General features: G+C 36.6%; 1 protein-coding gene across 5 annotated transcripts in view; it reads right to left on the bottom strand.

Moving 5' to 3' along the window:
* The window catches only part of LOC106070861 (carbonic anhydrase-related protein-like), a 55,214-nt gene that overhangs the window by 11,855 nt on the left and 22,277 nt on the right, over window positions 1-21,082 (bottom strand). The window contains exons 1-6 of one of the 5 annotated variants that reach the window (XM_056036997.1): window positions 17,355-17,508; window positions 14,353-14,783; window positions 10,685-10,879; window positions 6,542-6,580; window positions 2,356-2,480; window positions 959-1,054 (exon numbers count right to left, since the gene is read on the bottom strand). In XM_056036997.1, the coding sequence (XP_055892972.1) occupies window positions 959-1,054; window positions 2,356-2,480; window positions 6,542-6,580; window positions 10,685-10,879; window positions 14,353-14,491 (594 nt within the window). In that variant the 5' untranslated portion in view covers window positions 14,492-14,783; window positions 17,355-17,508. Of the gene's footprint in view, window positions 1-958; window positions 1,055-2,355; window positions 2,481-6,541; window positions 6,581-10,684; window positions 10,880-13,467; window positions 13,488-14,101; window positions 14,313-14,352; window positions 14,784-17,265; window positions 17,285-17,354; window positions 17,509-21,082 lie in introns of those variants that run through there. The other 4 variants (XM_056036998.1, XM_056036999.1, XM_056037001.1 and 1 more) reach the window with 4 other exon arrangements.

Below are 21,082 nucleotides of genomic sequence, written 5' to 3'. Positions count from 1 at the left end.
CTCCAACAGTTCATCTCATATATTGGTCTAGTCATCTGAACACTCCAACATAAAATGAGAACGAAGAAGAAGAAGAACGTATACAGAGTTCTGGGTAATTATTTAGTATTATAACCGACTGAAGACGACCAGCCAATCCATTGGCTACAGTGGCGTAGCTAGGAATTTGCGATAACTTGGGAAACTCATTAGGGCCCCACCCCCTCAAGTAAGGGCCCTGTGGGCATTTTCAAATTCTCCCCCTTCCTTCCCCACCCTACCTACGCCTCGGATTGGCTATCTATCGGATATTCTGAGGTAGCCTTATAATAGAAATTAATGTATTCTCCTATATTTGAATCAATATTGTGAAAACAATGAAGTTAGTCTCTAGTGTTTATCTGCATCAGACTTCTGGTTATCAAACGCTTTAGTGTCATAGAATCCAACTACAAATGTATGCATGGAAAGATAGTTTTAAAAGAAAATTGATATTTTTTAAATAAGAAAAACATAGATTGTGTTATGTCCATGACCAGAATAAACCCAGATAAACAAAGATTAAGTAAGATGAACCAAGATAAATTATAAATAACAAAAGGTTTCTTTTTCAGACTTTGTGTTCAATAGGGCAGATGATGTAAAGTTTATCTGTTTCTATGACCTACGGTTTACGAGGGTGTCATGTGGCCAGCACAAAGTCCAAACGCCTTTACTTTTCCCCAACTAATGTCAGGTACCCATAAGCGTTGGGTGGGTTCGGAGGAGCCCAAAGATCCCTAAATTAAAGATCCCAGTCTCACCAGGATTCGTACCCGAGACCACCGGTTCAGAAGCCAAGCGCTTTACCGCTCAGTCTGCATAAGATAAACTATGATGGTCAAAATGACCAAAATAAATCAAGCTTAAAAAAATAATTAGCAACACCATTTTAGTTTCGCAACTATTTGTCCACAATGCCCACTGATTCATTCATTACCTGTCCAAACATAGCAACAATGGTGATACCATGTCTGCCGCCAACTGCTTCCTCTATACTGCTGTACAGTCTGGAATTCCAGTGAACAAATTGGATCTGTGAAATAGGGCAATATAGTTAGACTATCAAAACACATCTTGAACTATAGTTTCTATACAATAAGCGTTTCTAGCTTTATTTTATTTAATAAACTTTTGCATTGAAAAGAGAGGGGGGGGGAAGGAAATAAGAGATAAAAGAGAAATTAAAAGTCAAAAAGAGAGACAGAGAATAAAAATAACAAGAGAGACTAAAAAGTGAGAGAGGCAGAAAAAAGACAGAGATAAAAAGAGATATACAATGAAAGAGAAAGTGAGATAGATAGATAGATAGATAGATAGATAGATAGATAGATAGATAGATAGATAGATAGATAGATAGATAGATAGATGGAGAGAGAGAGAGATAAGGAGAGAAAGAGAGGGAAAGAGAGACTGAGATAGAAGGAGACATGGCACAGGAAGATACACAGTGTCTAAATATATAATTTTTTTCGTGGCCCAACCATGAGTGACACCACCAAAAAGTCATGGAAAGATAACTCTTATCTCTTCAAGTCGGACTAGAGTTACCCCACGTAACTTTCGAGGCGACAGAGAGCACAGCTCAGAAAAAAAAAAAGAGGGGTGGGGGAAGAACAAGTAATCTTTCTCTTTATACATTCTATATTTGACTACATTTATGTGTGTATTTTTTACACTGGTGTCATTAAAATAGTTGAATTTTTCTGTAGCTTTGTTTTGATTTTCCCCCTTCTTACTACCCTTCGTATCCTAACCATGGCCACCGCTTCACGTGTATTTCGTGGTAGTCGAAATGCCTGCATCAGGTAACTGTTTATTTCTACCAGTTGCATGTTTCTGGAAAATGTCATGGACGAAACTGTTGCTCTCGAACTTCGCAAGATGGCTGTAAGCTTTGTTTGCGAAGATTGGGATAAGTATGGCGACGCCCAGTCCGTTGTTCTTACTCACGAACGCACAGGCATACATTCTGCTCGACAATACGCTGCCCACATGAATACTTCCGGCAAATAGCGGCATATGCTACGCCGCAGGTCGACTAGTAAAATATACATTTCTTGGTACAGCGATAATTACATATTTTTTTTTTTCAGCATAAAAATAATTTCAAATAAACGAAATGGGTTTGAATCCTCTTATAACCTCAGCACAGAAAAGTGTGCTTGGAGAAAAAAATAATTCATTCTTTTAGTATAATACTCCACTCTGAGGAAAGTAACAGAAACTAGCAAAGTTACGCGCCCTCCCCCCCCCCCCCCCCAGTTAATGTGTCTATGTAACTTAACACAGTGACTTAAAACAGACACACACACACACATACACAGGTGGACTCACCTCCATAGGAAAAGCTTTGTGATTGATCAGATGTTCAGAGCCCCTGTCACAGTCCCGTCCCCAGTGGAACCTAATCTCAGACAGATCGTACTCCGCTGTATCTGTCAGGGGACCTCCGTACAGAACTAGACAGAAGATTAGGACAAAATTAAATGAGACTACTTCAACTAGCGAGTCCGGAGGTCGAGTTGGAGCACAGAGGAGTTCAATGTACTCTGAATGTCATCAATGCTTTTATATGTGTTGTTGTTGTTGTTGTTGTTGTTTAATTCGTCTTTTATGCTTGTTCATTATTTCTTTTCCTCTAATTTATTTATTATCTTATTACAAGAGCCGCGGGACACGCGAAGACATCGAAAAGAGAACTTAAATCTACACACATTAAATTTGTCTACGTTGGAAATGGCAAAATGTATGGGTCATAGGAAGTCACAGCTGCTTTAACGTATCAACATGTAATGCTGCACTTTTTCTTCATCTGCAGGAGTATAAACTAGGCTTTACCTTATTATTCTTTTTTTATATTCTTGATCTAAAATCTTAATATAGTCTTGTACCTTTTTCATAGCCCAATTTGTGAAGCCCTTCTTTCTAAGAAAATATTGTATGAATGTTATAACATTGGACATGCACATTTATATTATCATGTAATCCTACTTTATTTTTGATGGTAAAGGCGGAGAATGATGTACTGGCGCGACACCGATCACCTGGTCCAAAATAAAAAGAATTCAATAAATTTCTGAGAAATCAAATATCTAATTTTGTGGGACAGACAACTGTTGGAGCTAAATGACTTTGACCTTTCTTTATCGCCCCTGCATAATTCTATTCAAATTTAACTTCAAACTGACTTTGTATTTCTATCAGCAGTGAATTTCACGAGGGTGACATGCAGGCTATAACCAAAAATTGATGTGCACTGCGGCTATAACCAACTGATGTGCACTGCGGCTATAACCAACTGATGTGCACTGCGGCTATAACCAACTGATGCGCACTGCGGCTATAACCAACTGATGTGCACTGCCCTTCTGAATGCATAGTAGAAAAAAAATACATATTGCATTAGCTATTCACCTCCCTAACCCCCTGTCCTACCAGCGAGACAAAATGGATGGCTAACTGGTTGTGCGGTATGCGTCATTCGGTCATTCCGATGGGCCCGAGTTCATACCCTGCACGCTGCCATCCCTAGTCGTTCTGCGGGAGATTTGGACTGGGATGTAGATTATATTCAACTCTGAAAGAACATTTGAAACGTGTGAAAAACGAAAAAAAAAAATATGTAGAGAGGGTTGACCAAACCAAAAACACTGATTTATTGATATATTAACCATAGACAATACAAATTGTTGGTTTGTAATTATAAAGACAATGGCGTCTTTAGTGTCAGATAATGGAGAAATAGTTATTCATTATCTGTACATGGGATTAAATAAGTCATTTATGTTTCTACTCTCTAGTATCAAAATAGTTATCGTCATTAAACTGATAACTACGCGTACGTACAAGCTACTAGATATTGAAACAAAAAAAAATGTCTATATATAGCACATTGCAACATACATCAGGCTCCCCTCATTTAAAATTCCGTAAAACTGTTTTTATGTAGAATTCAATATGAAATAACGTCATCGCGTTCGTGAAAGTAAATCATAACTTATCGAGACAAATGACGTCATTAGCTTGTAACAAAAGACATGCCATCGCATGAAAAAAAACAAAAAAAAAACACGAGGATATCCCAGACAGGATCGATTAGCATTATTTAGCCACGGCAAGACAGCGGTTGCTATGACTACGGAATCAACATTGTGCAATGCGCCATCACTATCAACAAACGTCTGAGATCTAAATATACATCCAACAGTTGCCAACTCGGAGCAGCACAACCTACTGTTTTACAGTCGTGTCAAGACTGAGCCCCCGCGGGCATGATACACCCATGAGTGAGAAATCTTAGTGGGGAGAAGATTAAATTAAGCAATGTCTAGACCAGTGATGCCCAACCTTATACGGCCTGTGGGCCATTTTAATTTCTAACACTAGTGTCACGGGCCACATTAACAAAAAGATACCAAAAAAAAATGAAATAGAGAATAAACCATTTTAAATGGTTATATTACAATTTTGTGGCTCCAATAGGCCTATTTACATCATAATTCAATTATGTAACAAGGGTTTCAGATGTCTTATAACTGAAAAAGTTTTCTACTAAAATAAGTGCTTGTGAACAATGTGATTTGATTGTGAATATACCATCAATTTGTTTTCGCAAATGTGCAAGACTTAAGTAGACAACCTGGCAAAGAAATCTAATGTCACCATTGTTGAAAATTTATCAAGCTGGAAATCTGGATTTGTAAGTCAATCAGTTCCAGTGGCAATAGTAATTTTTTCGAAATCTGCTGCTCTGTCATTTCGTTTTGAATGGAGATTTTCACCAACATTGTCTACTCGACTCGTTTTCCTATTGTCATGCCTGAAACGCTGACAGCTTCATTTTTTTTTCAGGCCGATTTAATTCCATCATTGCTAGCAAGCACCTTTTATGTTTCATTTCTCTTGGTAATGTGAGCTACTCTGTAGCCTCCATTACAGCCGACTCCTTCTCTTGACTTCTTAGTCAATATTTTCGTCAATCGCTCAACTCTAGACGTAACTTTGCGATCTTTTCTTGGCGACTCAACCATTAATGCCAAAATATTTTCGTAATGGTTTGTTTTACAATGCCTTTTATGTTATGTTCCTTAAAAACAGTCACATTTTACAAATCAAACATGTTGGCTTATTTTGTTCCACCAACACAAAAATATCTGTCAACTTTTCCTGTAAGTTTCAACATCCAATTTTCGTTTCACCCAATCATGTTGATGTCAAACGTACACGAAACAAATTGATGCAGAAAAGATGTGATGTGTTACACACATGAGATGTCAAGAACACGGCTAGCTCTAGACAGCCGCGGTATTGTCCATTCTTGTTGCCGAAAAAAAACAAAACCTTGTGTTCTTATAGAAAAGAAAATTTATATGAATATTACAAGAAAATCGATTAGAATGAAATCCATCAAAGAAAAAGCTAGAGTCCTATCATAGAAAAAATAAAATGTTTAACCTTTTTTTCCCCTACATTTTGTGCCGATGCTTTGGCGGGCCGGTCCAAACCACGTCGCGAGCCGGATCTGGCCCGCGGGCCGTAGTTTGGGCATCACTGGTCTAGACCATTAATAAATTCGCAAACTAAAAGTTTTTTAAATTAACACTTTATGTGACAATATTTCATATACATAGGGCCAGAGATTGTCAAACTCTTCATGCTAAAGAGCCAAATATAACAAAATAGAAAAGTTTAAATTTATTTAAAAAAAACAAACTTGAACTTTGCTTATTAGAGACACTTTCCATACTGCATTACACTTGTCTCATAATTTTAAAAAATTAATCTATTATTTTAACAATTTAAATTATCCTATCGATCTGCAATTAGCATACGAACTCGTGATTATTGTGACAGCATTTTGAAGCACATATCAAGTCACCAGACAGTAATCTAAACTTGAGGATGTTAAAATATTAGATTTTCTTGGCTATCAGCAAAATAATCTGATGAATGCGTTGAGCAGTCATACGTTATATACCACTTAAATGTCCGTAATATTAGTACATTTACAAAAGCTGCTCATGTGTAGTAGAGATAAGAAAGTTGAACGAGATTAGATTTTTTTTCAAGCGAGCTTCTCATTCTGTATTCAGGGGAAAAGACGCTATTAGTTTTGTCTGTCCGTCCGTCCGTCCGTCCCGTTTAGATCTCGTAAACTAGAAAAGATAGTGAAAATCCGACATCATGATATTTTAGACCATTCAAAGTGCTGATGCAACGGCTACTTTTTTCTTTCATGAAAGCGAAAAAAAATAATTTTTAAAATTAACTATGCAGGCAGTTTTTGTTTTATAAAAATACACCATTTTTACAACTATCCACTATTAATAATAACAACACGGGAGGCTATTTAGTAAGGGAGATGACAATAAGGCCTGCGTGAACCTCTGGTAAAAGAACGCCTCGACGTTAGTCCCACGTGGTATTTCTATTGGGATCATGCGTGTTGCAAATCATCCATAATATAACAGCTAGAAACATATATGTGACAATATTAAATGTTAAAATATAAGCCTCTTACCACTTCGTCCGATTGATTCTATTCTCAGACCAGAGTCCACTGAAAATCAAGACAAAGTACATTTACAAGTTCATTAACATTAGATAAGACAGCATCAAAAGTGCAATAGTTGATAATATCAAAATATGCAAAAATAGATGATATCAATATATACTATAGTTGATATAATAGTTTATAACATCGCATTAACTGGTACGACTTCAACTCAGTGTATCAAATTGCTAAAACTGTATTTCAAACCTTTTACCTTTTTAAGCTTTTCAGCGACTTTTCAAAACAAGGATAGATATATTAGATATATATAGATATAGCCTTTTTAAAGTCCAATGGGATTTTAATTTAAAATGACGCCCACTTTATTTGGCAAGAGAGAAGTAGACACTATTATAATGTAAAAACGATAAACAATGCAAAAGACAGGGAAGAATGGAGAAAGACGGTGGACTAGTCTTGCTTGGTGCCCCAACGGTTCAACACTAATGTAAAGGTAAAGGTAAAAAACAAAAATTGTACTCTATGTAGTACATACCAGTGGTCCTCAACGGGGGCGCTATCGCCCCCTGGAGGGTGTTTTCGTGAAATTAGGGGGCGCTGGGAGCCAAAGGGGTGGTAGGGGCGCTGGGCACAATAGGGGGCGGTAAGGGGGTGCTGGGCATAAAGGGGGAAAGAAGAACTAAAGGTGCACTGAAACAAAACAAATAAAAAATTTCCTCAAAACTAAAGCTGGCAAACTAAATGTAGACAAAGTATAGTTAACTTGCTTCTAATTTACGAACAGAAACAGCGTTAGAAATTGAGTTCGGGAATCCCATTTTCTATTTTTACATTCTTACTCTGTTATCATGGTGGGTAGATATCCAGTGTCCTTATATGATTCGATAAACAAACTAAGTAATACGCCTTGTGATTATAGAACTCTACAAGGATGCCATCAGTGCGGTGTACTTCAACAATAATATTGGGGACTGGTTCAAAACCACAGTTGGAGTAAGACAAGGCTGCCTACTGTCACCAACACTCTTCAATATCTTCCTTGAAAGGATAATGGAAGATGCCCTCGAGGGCTACGAAGGTACTGTTAGCATTGGAGGAAGAAGACTTACTAACTTGCGCTTCGCAGATGACATTGACGGCCTAGCAGGGACAGAAGAAGAACTAGCTGACCTGGTGATGCGCATTGACAAGACTTCCGCAGCATCAGGCATGCAAATAAATGCCGAAAAAACTCAAATTATGACCAATAGCCATCAGGGCTTTAAAAGAGGCATCCGTATTGGAGGTGAAAAGCTAACTAGTGTTAACAGGTTCAAATACCTCGGAGCTATTGTCTCAGATGAGGTAACAAAACCCGAACTATTGGCCCGAATAGCACAGTCCACAGCAGCCCTTTCAAAACTTAAAATAATATGGAAAGATAAGGGCTTAGCCCTCGGCACCAAAATCAGACTGATGCGCTCTGTGGTCATGGCCACATTTTTATATGCTTGCGAGTCGTGGACGTTGAATGCAGAGCTTGAGAGGAGGATCCTAGCAATGGAATTGAGATGCTACAGAAGGATCCTAGGCATCACATTCAAAGACCGCATCACAAACCAAGAAATCAGAGACAGGGTTACTATAGCGATCGGAGCCCATGACGACCTGCTAACTATTGTAAAAAGACGAAAGCTTAAAACCTTTGGCCACATTACAAGATCTACGGAGCTCGCAAAGACCTTCCTTCAGGGAACAGTGCCAGGAAAAAGAAGAAGAGGCAGAGAGAAAAAGCGATGGGAGGACAACATAAAAGAATGGACGGGCCTGCCATTGAGAGAGGTTCTAAACAAGGCAAAAAAAGGAAGGAATGGAGAAATACGGTCGACAAATCTTGCCTGGTGTCCCAACGGTCCAACAGACTAAGGGATAGGTAAAGGTAAAAGGTAAAGATTATAGTTTATTTTATCTACCAATGCTAATATATTGATATGTTAATGTTAATTTTTAAAAAACTACTTTAAAGCTAACATTCAAATAGAATAATTTAAACTTTTTAAACAAAAACATTGTCAAAGAGTTGATACGAAAACTCGCTTGTATGTTAAGAAGTATTTTCATGAGTTTTAGTAAGCTGCCACTAGATAAAAAGTAGCCCAATGTCCTACTTTGAATGATTGCCTTTTCAGGTTAGGTTGTGAAACCAAATCGGCCTCACGAACATATAGCAATATCCAAAAATAATTTTAAAATATTCATGAACAATTATAAAAATCTACTATTCAAACTATATTAAAACAAAATCCCCCCCCACCCCAAAAAAAGAAAACGGCGAAGCACGATAATTATTAGTAGCCTCTTAACAAAATGCATAGCTTTTTTTTTTTTTGTAAAGTCTCATGATATTGTTTGAAAATTGATTAAAACTAAATTTAAATTTTTCAAAACATATCTGTGACACAAAAAGGCTAGTCTAGTTATGTTGCTTATGACGATATATAGGGAACCATCAGTGGTTGGAAGCTACAATGACTTCATAGGTAATATAGAATAAAGAGCAGATCCAATCACTATTCACCTTGTGAGTTATGATACACAGGCAACATCTTGTTAAAATTTTAGCCCGCAATTTCATTTCTATTTGAATCTTATTATAAAAATTGTAAATAAAATACAAACACATGCCGAAAATAAACGCATCTTTTAACAGTTTTTCGAAACAAATGATAAGCAACAAGTTCGCTGGATTTCGAATGGGGTTTCGGATTGCTCGTTTTGTAAAGCTCTTAAATACCAGTTTGGATTTGTTTTTTTAAGAATCAGGAGGATTCAACGATGGGGCGATGACTTAAAGCAGGCTAAAAAGAAAAATTGTTTTACATGGTAGGCATCTAACGCAAATGAATGAAACCAACCTCCGAGTGCAAGGAAGGGAATTAACTTTCATTTATTATATCATTTTCTCTTTTATCGAGATATTAAATCTATTATAAAGAGTTTTACAACTTCACACAACTTGTTTGCTGACAAATGAATTACTGCCTAAGGACATCGATATCTATGCAATTCACCTAACAATGCTCTATGAAGAAATGATTATTCGATTCTAGGATGTAAGTAAATAATATTAATATATATATACATATATATTCTTCGTACTGGTCACATTGCGAGGTAACGTGAAGTGAAGTCTTTCTGACACACTCGCTCTTATATAGTGTCTCTACTGGCCTACACGAACCTTCTTGACCACTTCAGTTGATAACTTTCGCCGTGACTTGCGTGCGTAATATTTACGACACTGGTCCTTGCCGAACAGGCGTGTACTGTCACTGGTCTCGGTTGACCGCTCGTCCTGCGCTGGACTGTGGCGATTTGGGTAGGCTAAAAACACACAGCACTACCCCCATATGTGTCACCACCAGGTTTACAACAATATATATATATATATAAATGACAATTACTTAACAACTGTTACTGATGTTCAAATTGAGTTGCAGGAAAAAATAGTGGATCTTTGTAGCGCTAACGGACGGAGGGGGAGGGGGAGGGGGGGCACCTCTGTAACACCATCCTCCTCTAAGCTCGCAAAAGAAGATCGACTTTTAACATGTGGTCGTCTCCCACGCGGATTAAGTGTTATTGAATTAATAATCAAATGACATTTTGTTCAAATTTGCCTTCTCGCGCTTCTTTATACGTGTTTTTCTGAAAGGGGGGCGCTGGCGGATTTTTTTACAGAAAAAAAATACGAAAAAGGGTTAGGGTTAAAGATTTTTTTGGGAAATCTTGACGTAATATGGCCGACGTCTCAACTTTGCTTCGAATTTTTAAACATAACCAACACCCTGTACGGCAGTGCTGAACAACTTATGAGAACAGCACACTATTTTTCCTGCAAAAGAGCTGACAGCTCAGCAGCAAAAAGCTGGCTAGAAGAAGAAGAAGAAATCTCTTATAGGAGAATGATCAGATCAGTTGTTCATTGCCGTGTGACATGAATCAAACACTACAAAATCAAGGAATAACTTCATTTTTTTAGGTTAGTGATTGTCAACAGTTTTACAGACCCTAGTTTTAGATATCTCAATCTAATAGATGCTTTATGTTTTTAATAAGCTAAACATTTGGGCTAATTATTATATGTATACTACTATTATTCCTAATCACCTTGTTTGGGCCTGGGAAAGACAACCAGTGTATAGCCATTGTTGAGGACTTCGGTCTCCCTGGACGTGGAGTAGTGGAACTTGAGAGGCCTCTCCGCGAGAGAAGGATCATAGATGGCGTCATTGGAGATCAGATCTATGGGGGATTGCTTACTTCCGCTGGCTTCAGGGTAGTACATCCCCCATTCAGAACATTCTGTGAAGCAACAGACACGTGACACTGTTTAATAAACAGAAGGCATACACATTACACCGAAAATATCAAACTTTGAATCGTTCAAATGTAAAAACAAGCAAAAAAAAAAGAGTATACGCTTTTAAAAAACAAAGCTTATCTAAGGGAAAGAACTGCTAATTAATTGTATTGCCAAAAAACACACACTAGTCAAACAATTAGATAGATAGATAGATAGATACATAGATAGATAGATAGATAGATATAGAGTTACATCACTATCTTATACACATCACAGTAACATTGTTATACTTAACACAGAGGACAACAAACAGTGCGATAAAGACTTCCGAGGGCGCTGTCGTTCTGACTGAATGTCTATAATCTTCACTTCACCGGGGACAAGGGTTAGTTAATTACATGAGTCGACAGTTCATTGCCTAGCTTTTATATAGTTCATGATCATTTGCACTGTTCTTTGTAAAATACCCGCTGCATCTCATCAATTATAAATTCATCATCTCAAATACAGGAGCATAAGCCAGTCAATTTTTGTATCTACTGTCTTAGTCTTACATTGTGCAAGGGCCAAAATGTAGGGAAACATGAACGACAGCACAACTTGAGTCTTGATTGCGGTTTCAACTTCTTCTTCATTGTCCCCCAACTCGAGTTGATCTGCACACACACATCACTCGGCGTTACTAGGTGGTACCGTCCAATGTGATGTCCCAAAGGTGACCGTAGACATAGTTCGTTCGTGTTGACCCCATAGGTGTATCTAGCTATACACATCCTCAAATCACGTTCCAGGGGTTACACAGCTTTACCTCACACGTCAGGAAAGACATTTTACTTATCATAATCTTCAAATCAGAGGTACGTTGAGGTATGTAATTAGTTTAACCAATAGAAAATATTATTTCGTTTATTTTGGATAGAAGCCTTAAACAGACCAATACGTTAACACAACCAACAACCACTAAGGGAAATTAATTAACTTTGCATTCATCCTGTTAAATAACGTTATTTTGTTGGTTTTAGTTGGCTGCATATTTAACTTTGAAAACATATAGAATAGTACGTTTTCACAGAGCATTGTTTATTTTTTGTACTAATGACCACCTGAAAAGTGGAGGGGTCAGTGCTTTATAACGAAACAAAATCAAATTAAAACAAAAACATTAAAACCAAATAGAAACTGTAACTATAAGAATGATAACAATGATAAAAGTTTCCGTTTCAGACCCTGCAATCTACAGGGCAGATGTTTCTATGACCCACGGTTAACGAAAGTAACATGTGACCAGCACAACGACCAAACGCTTTCCTTTCCATTAACTTAAGTTGTGGAACCCATTAGAGTTGGGTGGACTTAACGGGTGCCCATAGAGTCCCGAAATTTAAAATCAAAGCTTTCGCCGAGATTCGAACCTCGGTTCAGAAGCCGACTATAAGAATAATAACAATGTTATAAATTCTACATTATTGAAATATATTTATTTATAAATGTAGAGTTCTTTCCCCTTAGATTAACTTTTTAAAAAAATATTTTTATAGTTTACTTATTTTATTTGCGGCTAAGTGATATACTAACTGAATAGGGAGATGCTTAACCCTTAAATGGCTGAGCTGTTTGACCATGAGTACATACAACATGAAATTACAATAATAATGTTTAGAGGCAAAACTACCGCACGCGCCTTAAGGGTTAAGTCTGAATCACGATACAGCCTTTTTTTTTATTTTTTTTTTTTTGAAAAATAACTCGAGCTAAGATTTTGATGCTAGATGCTTAAGGACCAAAAATCTGCCACAAGCCCCCCCCCCTTTTTGCACTTTTTTTTTCCTTTTTAAAAGTGTTTACACGAAACTAATCGTCACAGAAGGCCTGAACACTGGCCTGCAACGTCACAGCCTGTGGGCAGTGTAGACCAATAGCTCGTTGCCACTTCACAGGTCTGTTTAGCTTTTAGCTTCCTCGACGCGCTATAAGTCCTATCACTTATCTGGACCAGATGGGAAAGAGGGAGGGAAGAAGGGGGGAGGGGGGGATTCTTGGTGAATGTTTACGTGATCGTTTCTTAAAATGCATACAAAACTGTTCACTCAAGGTTCGAGAGTCCTCAAGGGGACTAATTCAACATATTCCACCACATCTGTCAAATACGATTTATTTCTTTTGTTCAAGATACCAAGTTAAATAATTAATTACCAATAGTTAATTAACGAATTGGTTAAATTTTTTTTTTATTAATTCTTGTGTTGTTAAGTAAAAAAGAATACTTGTTCAAAATGTCTGCTTGATCCGAGATTGGGTGTGGGAGAAGTAACGTGGACAAACTTTTTACCAGACAGACAGACAGACTTGATATACCTAAGCTTGTAAAAATAATCAGTATTGACATCGCCGAACCACTAACCCACAATAAAAGGAAAACTAAAACTGAAAAACGAAGAAATTGTAAAAAATTAAGCTTAGAGATGAAGCAACTATGGAAACTATCTAAAATAACAATACACCCTGTTGTTATAGCAACAGAGGGGAAGACAACTGACTTGGCGAACACATTCGAAGCCCTTAGCATTCCCAAGGGGATCCTTATTACCTGTCAGAGAGCTGTAGACCTGCCACCTCACTAGAAGATTCCTCAGTAGACACCGATAAAGAGACTAAAATTAATGTTTGTTTCTCTTTAACGAAATTCGACCCTGGCAGTGCCACATTATGAAAGCTAGTTCGACTCTAACATAATAATAATATACAAAATAATACAGTCGAATCCATTTAGCCGGACCACAAGATCGTTGTCTGGTCCAATTAATCGGATTCGACTGTTTAATAGTATTATTTACTGTACTTCGGGATTAGGCCCCAATAAACAGTGGGACCAATTATCAGCTAGTTCAGTTATCATTGACTTTATTATTAATAGCGAACCATTACAAGTGTTAAGGTAGCCACATATTTGTGTTATGCATTGTTCGCCAAAAAAAAAAACTTTATCAAATCAGATGACTCTATTTACTTTTATTTAAACTTTAAATAATATTAATTATAAAACTAAAAGGTTTATGAAAGTAAAAATATTGATATATGTTTGGTATAATGCACAAATTATAAGACACATTTCCTAATGCATAATAGAGATTATTGTTATTATTATTATAAATTACTAGTATAACATTATCTCCTGAATGAGCATAGTTAAGATAGATACGATTCGGTTTTGCAATATTTACCAGTTAGTTACAGAGTTTAAGATTTAATACGGAATACGAAGCACTAGAAACCACTTTCGACAACATTGCACATCCACAAAACACGTTTTAACACAGTGGACTCAATAATTCATCTCGTCCACACATGACGTTACAAACACGCTTTAACACAGTGGACTCAATAATTCATCTCGACAGCACATAACGCTACAAACACGCTGAACCACGTGACTAATATCAAACGAGATCCGAACAGAAACAATAAGACGTACCCTTGTTCTTCGGGTCGTGAAACACTCTTTTGACTTGGGGCCTTTCAGGTCGGTGCGCCGGGTAACTCTCCCCCTCTCTGCTGTCCACAACCCGACTCCTCTGCAGCATTCCACGCCCTCTGTTCTTGAATGTTTCCATATCGTCACCACTTCGGGTGTGTAGACCCCCGCAAAAGTTGAAGAAATCGTGTGTCTTTAGACTAAAGGGGTGCTATCGGGTACTTTCTCCATTAGCAATAAAATAGCAGAGTTGTCACCCACGCGGGCTGCTCCCATAAGTAGTGGAGGGCTTTTAACGGTCAGGTAGTCTCACTTGTATCAAAGAAATCACACGACCGGCGCCCTGAATCAATATTGTATTTCTATTGAAGATGTGCTAGGGCGCCCACTCAGTAACGGTGCTGACTTCGTGGAGTATTACTTTCAGAGAACTATTTACACACAAGACCACTTATATTCTTATTAGGTCAAGAAGATTTAAGGAAAAGAAATATAGACGAAGAAAGAGCGACATATTTCTAGTAGCTTAGGGCCTTATCAAGTCTAATTCTGGTCTTATTCTACACCTATAGCACGTGATCAATGTTTATATAACAAACCATAAGCAGGAATTATTTGGAAACAAAATTATCTTAAAGAACTTTAGTTCAACATTTTATAATCTTAATAGAAAAGGAAAACACTTCCCCAAATTGTAGACATTGCAGAACTACGAGCTCAAAATTTAAAAAAATATATTTTTAAAAAGGAAGAAAAAGTAGAATGCACACGAGTGCTAGAGGCCGAAGGTGAGGTCACATTACATCAGACTTCAGAGACAATGTTTTGGGCCCTAAATACATGAAATAAATGATATTCTATCACGAGATCATAAAAGTAAACAGAAGTTCCGCTTCCAGACCTTGCGATCTATGGGGCAGATGATGTAAAGGTCATCTGTTTCTGTGGCCTATAGTTAATGAGGGTGTCATGTGGCCAGCACAGCGACCAACCGCCTTTACTTTTCCCAACTAATGTCAGGCACTCATTAGATCTGGGTGGACTCGGAGGCGCCCTCGAGATCCTGAAATTAAATATCTTACTGTTCAGAAGCCAAGCACTATGCAACTCAGCCAAGGTGCCTCCATCACGAGATCGTGCTACTGAAGATTGGACACATTCAAAAAACTAAACTCCTCAATGGTTCATAACAAGGGGAAACAATTCTGAATTTCTTTTAACACGTATCTGTTTCCTGACAGTGCCAGATAATGACAATTAGCTCATGATTGCAATAATAATAGTAAACAAAAAATATTGTAAATAATGTTTAAAGATCTTTTTATCTTTTTTTATAGGTCTTTTTATCTGAGAGTTTCTATAAATTGCCTTTGTTACCAGCGACCAGATGAACACAACAATAGGAAAGGCTAGACACTCACGCAGTAGCGTAGGAAGGTTCATTACCCGAAGAAAAAAACATTTTTAAATCTCCCGGCCCCTATTTGACGGTTCCCCATATGAGCGTCCGAAATTGTGTTATACATAACGTCATTTTCTCATGTCATGATGACGAATGTCAAAATGCAGCGGGGTTCCTAAAGAAGTCAAGCCCACGGGGCCCCCAAATCCCCAACTATGCCACTGCACGCAAGAGTATATCCACACTTAACAAGAAGACAATAATAAAATGGATTTCATTAAAATGAAATTGCATTAAACTACGGGATAACAGTTTCCTTGTTTGTCTATATAAAAAAAAGTCAGTTGTAAATAGATGACACTGGTTAAATGAAGCCATCAACAGAGTTATGTAGCAAAGATAAATGCTATATGGCTACAACCTTTGCTACTTCCATCTGTTCCCTGAAACTACCGACATTTAAAAAAAATGGCGATAAAAACTCTGAGCTTAGGCGTAACTATGCGGAAGTAACTCCATCATACTCATGTCAATAACGCAATGGACTTTTTTTTATAACAGGATAATAACAAGAATAGGTCTGGCTGGTCGTGCGGTATGCACGCAGGACTGTCGTTCGGACCTGCAGATGGTCTCGGGTTCATACCCTGCCCACTGCCATCCCCCGTCGTCCTGCAGGAGGTTTGGATTAGGAAGTAAATTATCTTCAACTCTGATGGAACATCCGAAACACGTCAAACATTTTTACATTTTATTATAAATATGTCTACAAAGCATCGTATATAGAGCATGAGATAGTCAATAACTTCTATTGAGCCGAGAGGGAGGCACATTTATTGTTAACAAAGCATACACTTTTTGTTGATATCTCTAATTAAAATGTATTAACAAAGCATAAACTTTTTGTTGATATCTATAAAAATGTACTAAAATATGCAGTCAGATTAACTGCTGAAATCATATTTATAATTATTGCCACTAAATTCACAGCTTCAACAGTTTTGAAAACATTAAAAGCATATTGTTTTCATTTCCTTTTCAATTGACATTCAATAACAATTTCCTCCACTAATAAACCGATTGATCATTGATGTAATGAATTCTTCTACCACTGTTTCGCTTTGATACATTATACGGATGAAAATAAAAATTTAAAAATATGAGTTTATATATATATATATGTATGTATTTCCATATAAATACCTAATAAATTTAAAATTGGCATGAAAGGTAGCATTTAAAATTGAATAATGATTAACGCTGTTTATTATCACTAATAAATACTTTTTCAAAGAGACAGGCAAAGCGACTGTTGCATAGCCTTAAATTTAAGAGACAAAAAAAAATGGTTACAGCCAACTTCTGACACAGTTACGAAAGCAAATGTTTTATCAATTGAAATTTGAGACGGTTCTCAAAACAAACAAACACATCACTGATAAAGTCACTTTTCAGTGAGTAAAAAAAGAATAGCACCACTCGTTACGACCAGGAATCAAATAATCACTCACACCAAGATAAGCACAAAACGTAGAATTAACTAACACCATAGGTAACCATTCGAGGCGTAAAATAAATGAAGCCCCGCTAAACCTGTTACCTCCCTTCAATGCCAATTACGAGTGTGGGATTGCAAGGCCAATTCAATACTCCACATGCCATGCGCTGCCCCACTAAATCGCGCAGATGACACAATATGACATTTTCATATGCCACACTCAACAAAAGTGGTCTTCTTACAAATACTCAATATTGAAATCGCTCAGGCGATAGATTTTTTTCCCCTCCCGTTGTCGGCATTGCGAAAGATCATTTAAAAAGTTATTTTTAAACAATGTCTTCTGGTTTTTATCATAGAGTCGTGCTCCAATCAGGATTGTACCAGGAATAGCTTCACGTCAGATGTCATCTTATATATACAGACACGAGGTACACGTGTTTTTGCGTAATACATTCTCACTATGACGTAGTCACGCGAGCAGATACGTAGGTAAAGTTTTCTATTATGAAACTCTAAACGTTATTGCTTCTTTTAGCCTCTGTCATACATTACTTAATTACCATTACCTAAGTATTGGTAAGTGGGCTTTGTGGAAATGATGGGAAAGGGACATAAACAATTGATGAAGTGATAACAGCAGGATTAAAAAATATTTAAAAAAACAAAAGCTTATATTAAGTGTATCTATTAGTTTGGATCAGTCATGTAATTAAATTTGTAATAGATTTAGACTAACAATCCGAAATTGGAGCATGTCTTTCCACCCAGAGAAATGTCAGTTATTAAGAGCAACAAAAAAACTAAAACAAATTAATTCCACTTATCTTATTCATGGTAAACTAGTAACACAGACTAAAAACTCAAAATACCTAGGTGTTATAATTAATAAAAAACCATCATGGAATCCCCAAATTGATTAATCATCAAAACATCAAACAAAGCATTGGGGTTTATTAAAAGAAATTTCTATAAATCAAATAAGAACATAAAACGAAAATGTTATTTAACCTTGGTTAGGCCAATAATAGAATATGCATCCTCTGTTTGGGACCCCTCAACTCAAGAAAACATTAAGAAACTGGAACAGACACAAAATAGAGCAGTGCGATTCATAACAAACGAATATTTACATTTGACTAGAGTAACACCTTTAGTATAATCATTAAACTTAGAAAACCATCAGGATAGAAGAATTAAAAGTAAAGTAGCAATTATACATAAAACACTGAACCATAATCTTCAAATACAAAAACAAAATTTAATAAAATACTCAGAAAGACACAAAGATCAAGACTCAGTTCACTCTGCAAATGCTAGGACAAATTTGTATAATTGCTCTTTCTTCCCTAGTGCTATTAGATCATGGAATGGGTTGCCTGAGTTAGCCTGAAAAACCAGTGACTTGGCAGAATTTAAGTCATTGGTTAATATGCATGACTAAATGCATGACGCGTAGGACGAAATCATCTTTTTTGAAGTAACGTCTGTATTATATAACCTGAGATATGATCTGTGCGATTAGAAATATTTTTACCAATTGTTTTTGTTTTGTTCGATTTCCTGCTTTTAGATTGCTCAATACTCTATGATCCTATCACTTGTCTGGACCAGTTGGTAAGGGGGAGAAAGAACAGGGTATCTGGGTGTTAGCTTTTTAAATGTATTTAAAAAATTAAAACGGAACGACCTGAATTCGAACCTTCTACTGGCAGAGCGTCTATGAACATGGAAGATTGTAATAGTTCTATTCTATCTATTGTTTCTATTTCATGGTCTTGTTCACTCAGACGACAAGCTTAAATAAAGGGGACAAAATTCAGCTTTTACCACCACTTCAGTCAATTACTATTTCTTTCCCTTGTTTGCCTTATCAAACAAAATAATTTATTACCATTAATTAATTAGCTAATTGGTTAATTTTTTTTTTGTTATAGATTCTTGTTTTGTCAGGTAAAAGAAATAATTGTGGGAAATTTCAAATTGATACGAAATTGGGTGTGGAAGACAGACACACTGACAGAGAGAGTTGATAAAATTGTAAAGAAGTTTTCTCCAGAACCGTAGGTGGTGGTTTGACCAGCGGGAACATTGCATAACATTGTTATTTTAACTTATTTATTATAAGTATAAAATTTTAAAATATTACAGATTAAAATATGTATAAATTAAAGGCATGTGTGCCCCCACGGTCTATTACAAAACAGTGTGATGGGTAGATAGTAACACTGATAGATGTGAGTGGAATGTAAAGAATGTCTTGAAGAAGGCAATCGAACAATAAACTTTTGAGTTATAATTTATTTTCGGCGTATTTGTTGCTGTTTTTTTTCTGTGCTAATCATTCAATGGTGCGGAATTTTAACAGAATCTGTTTTAGATTTGGTAAGGCCCCAGGTTATTAGCGATATGGGGTCCTTTGTAATCTACATAGTGCAATTTATGCCTTTGCTTTTCCTTCAAAACAATACTTTGGGAGTGGGGCAGCATATAGAGGCCCTAAGGTTTCAATTATGTTGCCTACAAGTAAATCCAATATTTATAAAAAGAAAAACCTAGCCAGTATTAATGCAATGATAAAACTAATAAGGATTGAAAATAATGATGTGTTTGGTCTCAAACTTTAAGATCTGGCATCATTTCAGCATCATTTAGCATCATTTCAGCATCATTTAGCATCATTCAGCATCATTCAGCATCATTTAGAATCATTTAGCATCATTTAGCATCATTCAGCATCATTTAGCATCATTCAGAATCATTTAGCATCATTCTGCATCATTTAGCATTATTCAGCATCATTCAGCATCATTTAGGTGACTTTTATTTTGGTGCATTGGCTACTAATCAAAGACTTAAGCAAAATTATTATTGACAGAGACTATTAAAGAACTTTTTTTTCCTCCAAACACAATGAGTTACTATAAGTACATAGCCCCCTATGTATCTATTGAATGAAAATCTAGCTACACTCAAAATTGATCCACGATAGAGCTGACTGCATCTAGCCATTGCTTCTACACATTGTACATCCCTTGCTATGACCCACCATTCTCAGCGATGTAAATTATAAAAGTCGTAATGCCTGGTTCTATTAAATTTAATTTTTTTCTGGAGTCTAAAACAGTCTTCAAGTCTAGTTCGTAGCAATCAGTATATTTTCTCTCCTACTTAATTCTTATCGATCGATAAATCAAAAATGATTGATACGTGATTGACGTATTATAAGACTTTAATCGTTTCCTACAGAGGTAGAGAGCAAGTACAGAAGGATGGAAAAGTTACTGAAACATTGACAAATAAGATCGAATCACCGTTATTGGCCGGTGCTCTAATAATAGTAGTCAATATAGTGTCTTTAAACGAAACCATGGCGTGGGCCAGAGGATTACATTATTGATTGACTCATCTGCCATACATTATCTCACTGTGACTTAATGCTCTTACACTGACATACGTCTGTTACACTTGTATACGTCTGTTACACTTGTATACATCTGTTACACTTGCATACGTCTGTTACACTGGCATACGTCTGTTACACTTGTATACGTCTGTTACACTTGTATACATCTGTTACACTTGTATACATCTGTTACACTTGTATACATCTGTTACACTTGTATACGTCTGTTATACTTGTATACATCTGTTACACTTGTATACGTCTGTTACACTTGTATACATCTGTTACACTTGTATACGTCTGTTATACTTGTATACATCTGTTACACTTGTATACGTCTGTTACACTTGTATACATCTGTTACACTTGTATACGTCTGTTACACTTGTATACATCTGTTACACTTGTATACGTCTGTTACACT

Source organism: Biomphalaria glabrata, chromosome 7, assembly GCF_947242115.1.
Source record: "Biomphalaria glabrata chromosome 7, xgBioGlab47.1, whole genome shotgun sequence".
NCBI lineage: Eukaryota > Metazoa > Mollusca > Gastropoda > Planorbidae > Biomphalaria > Biomphalaria glabrata.
Note: the sequence above shows the minus strand (reverse complement) of the source record. Positions and strands in the feature narration are given on the sequence as shown.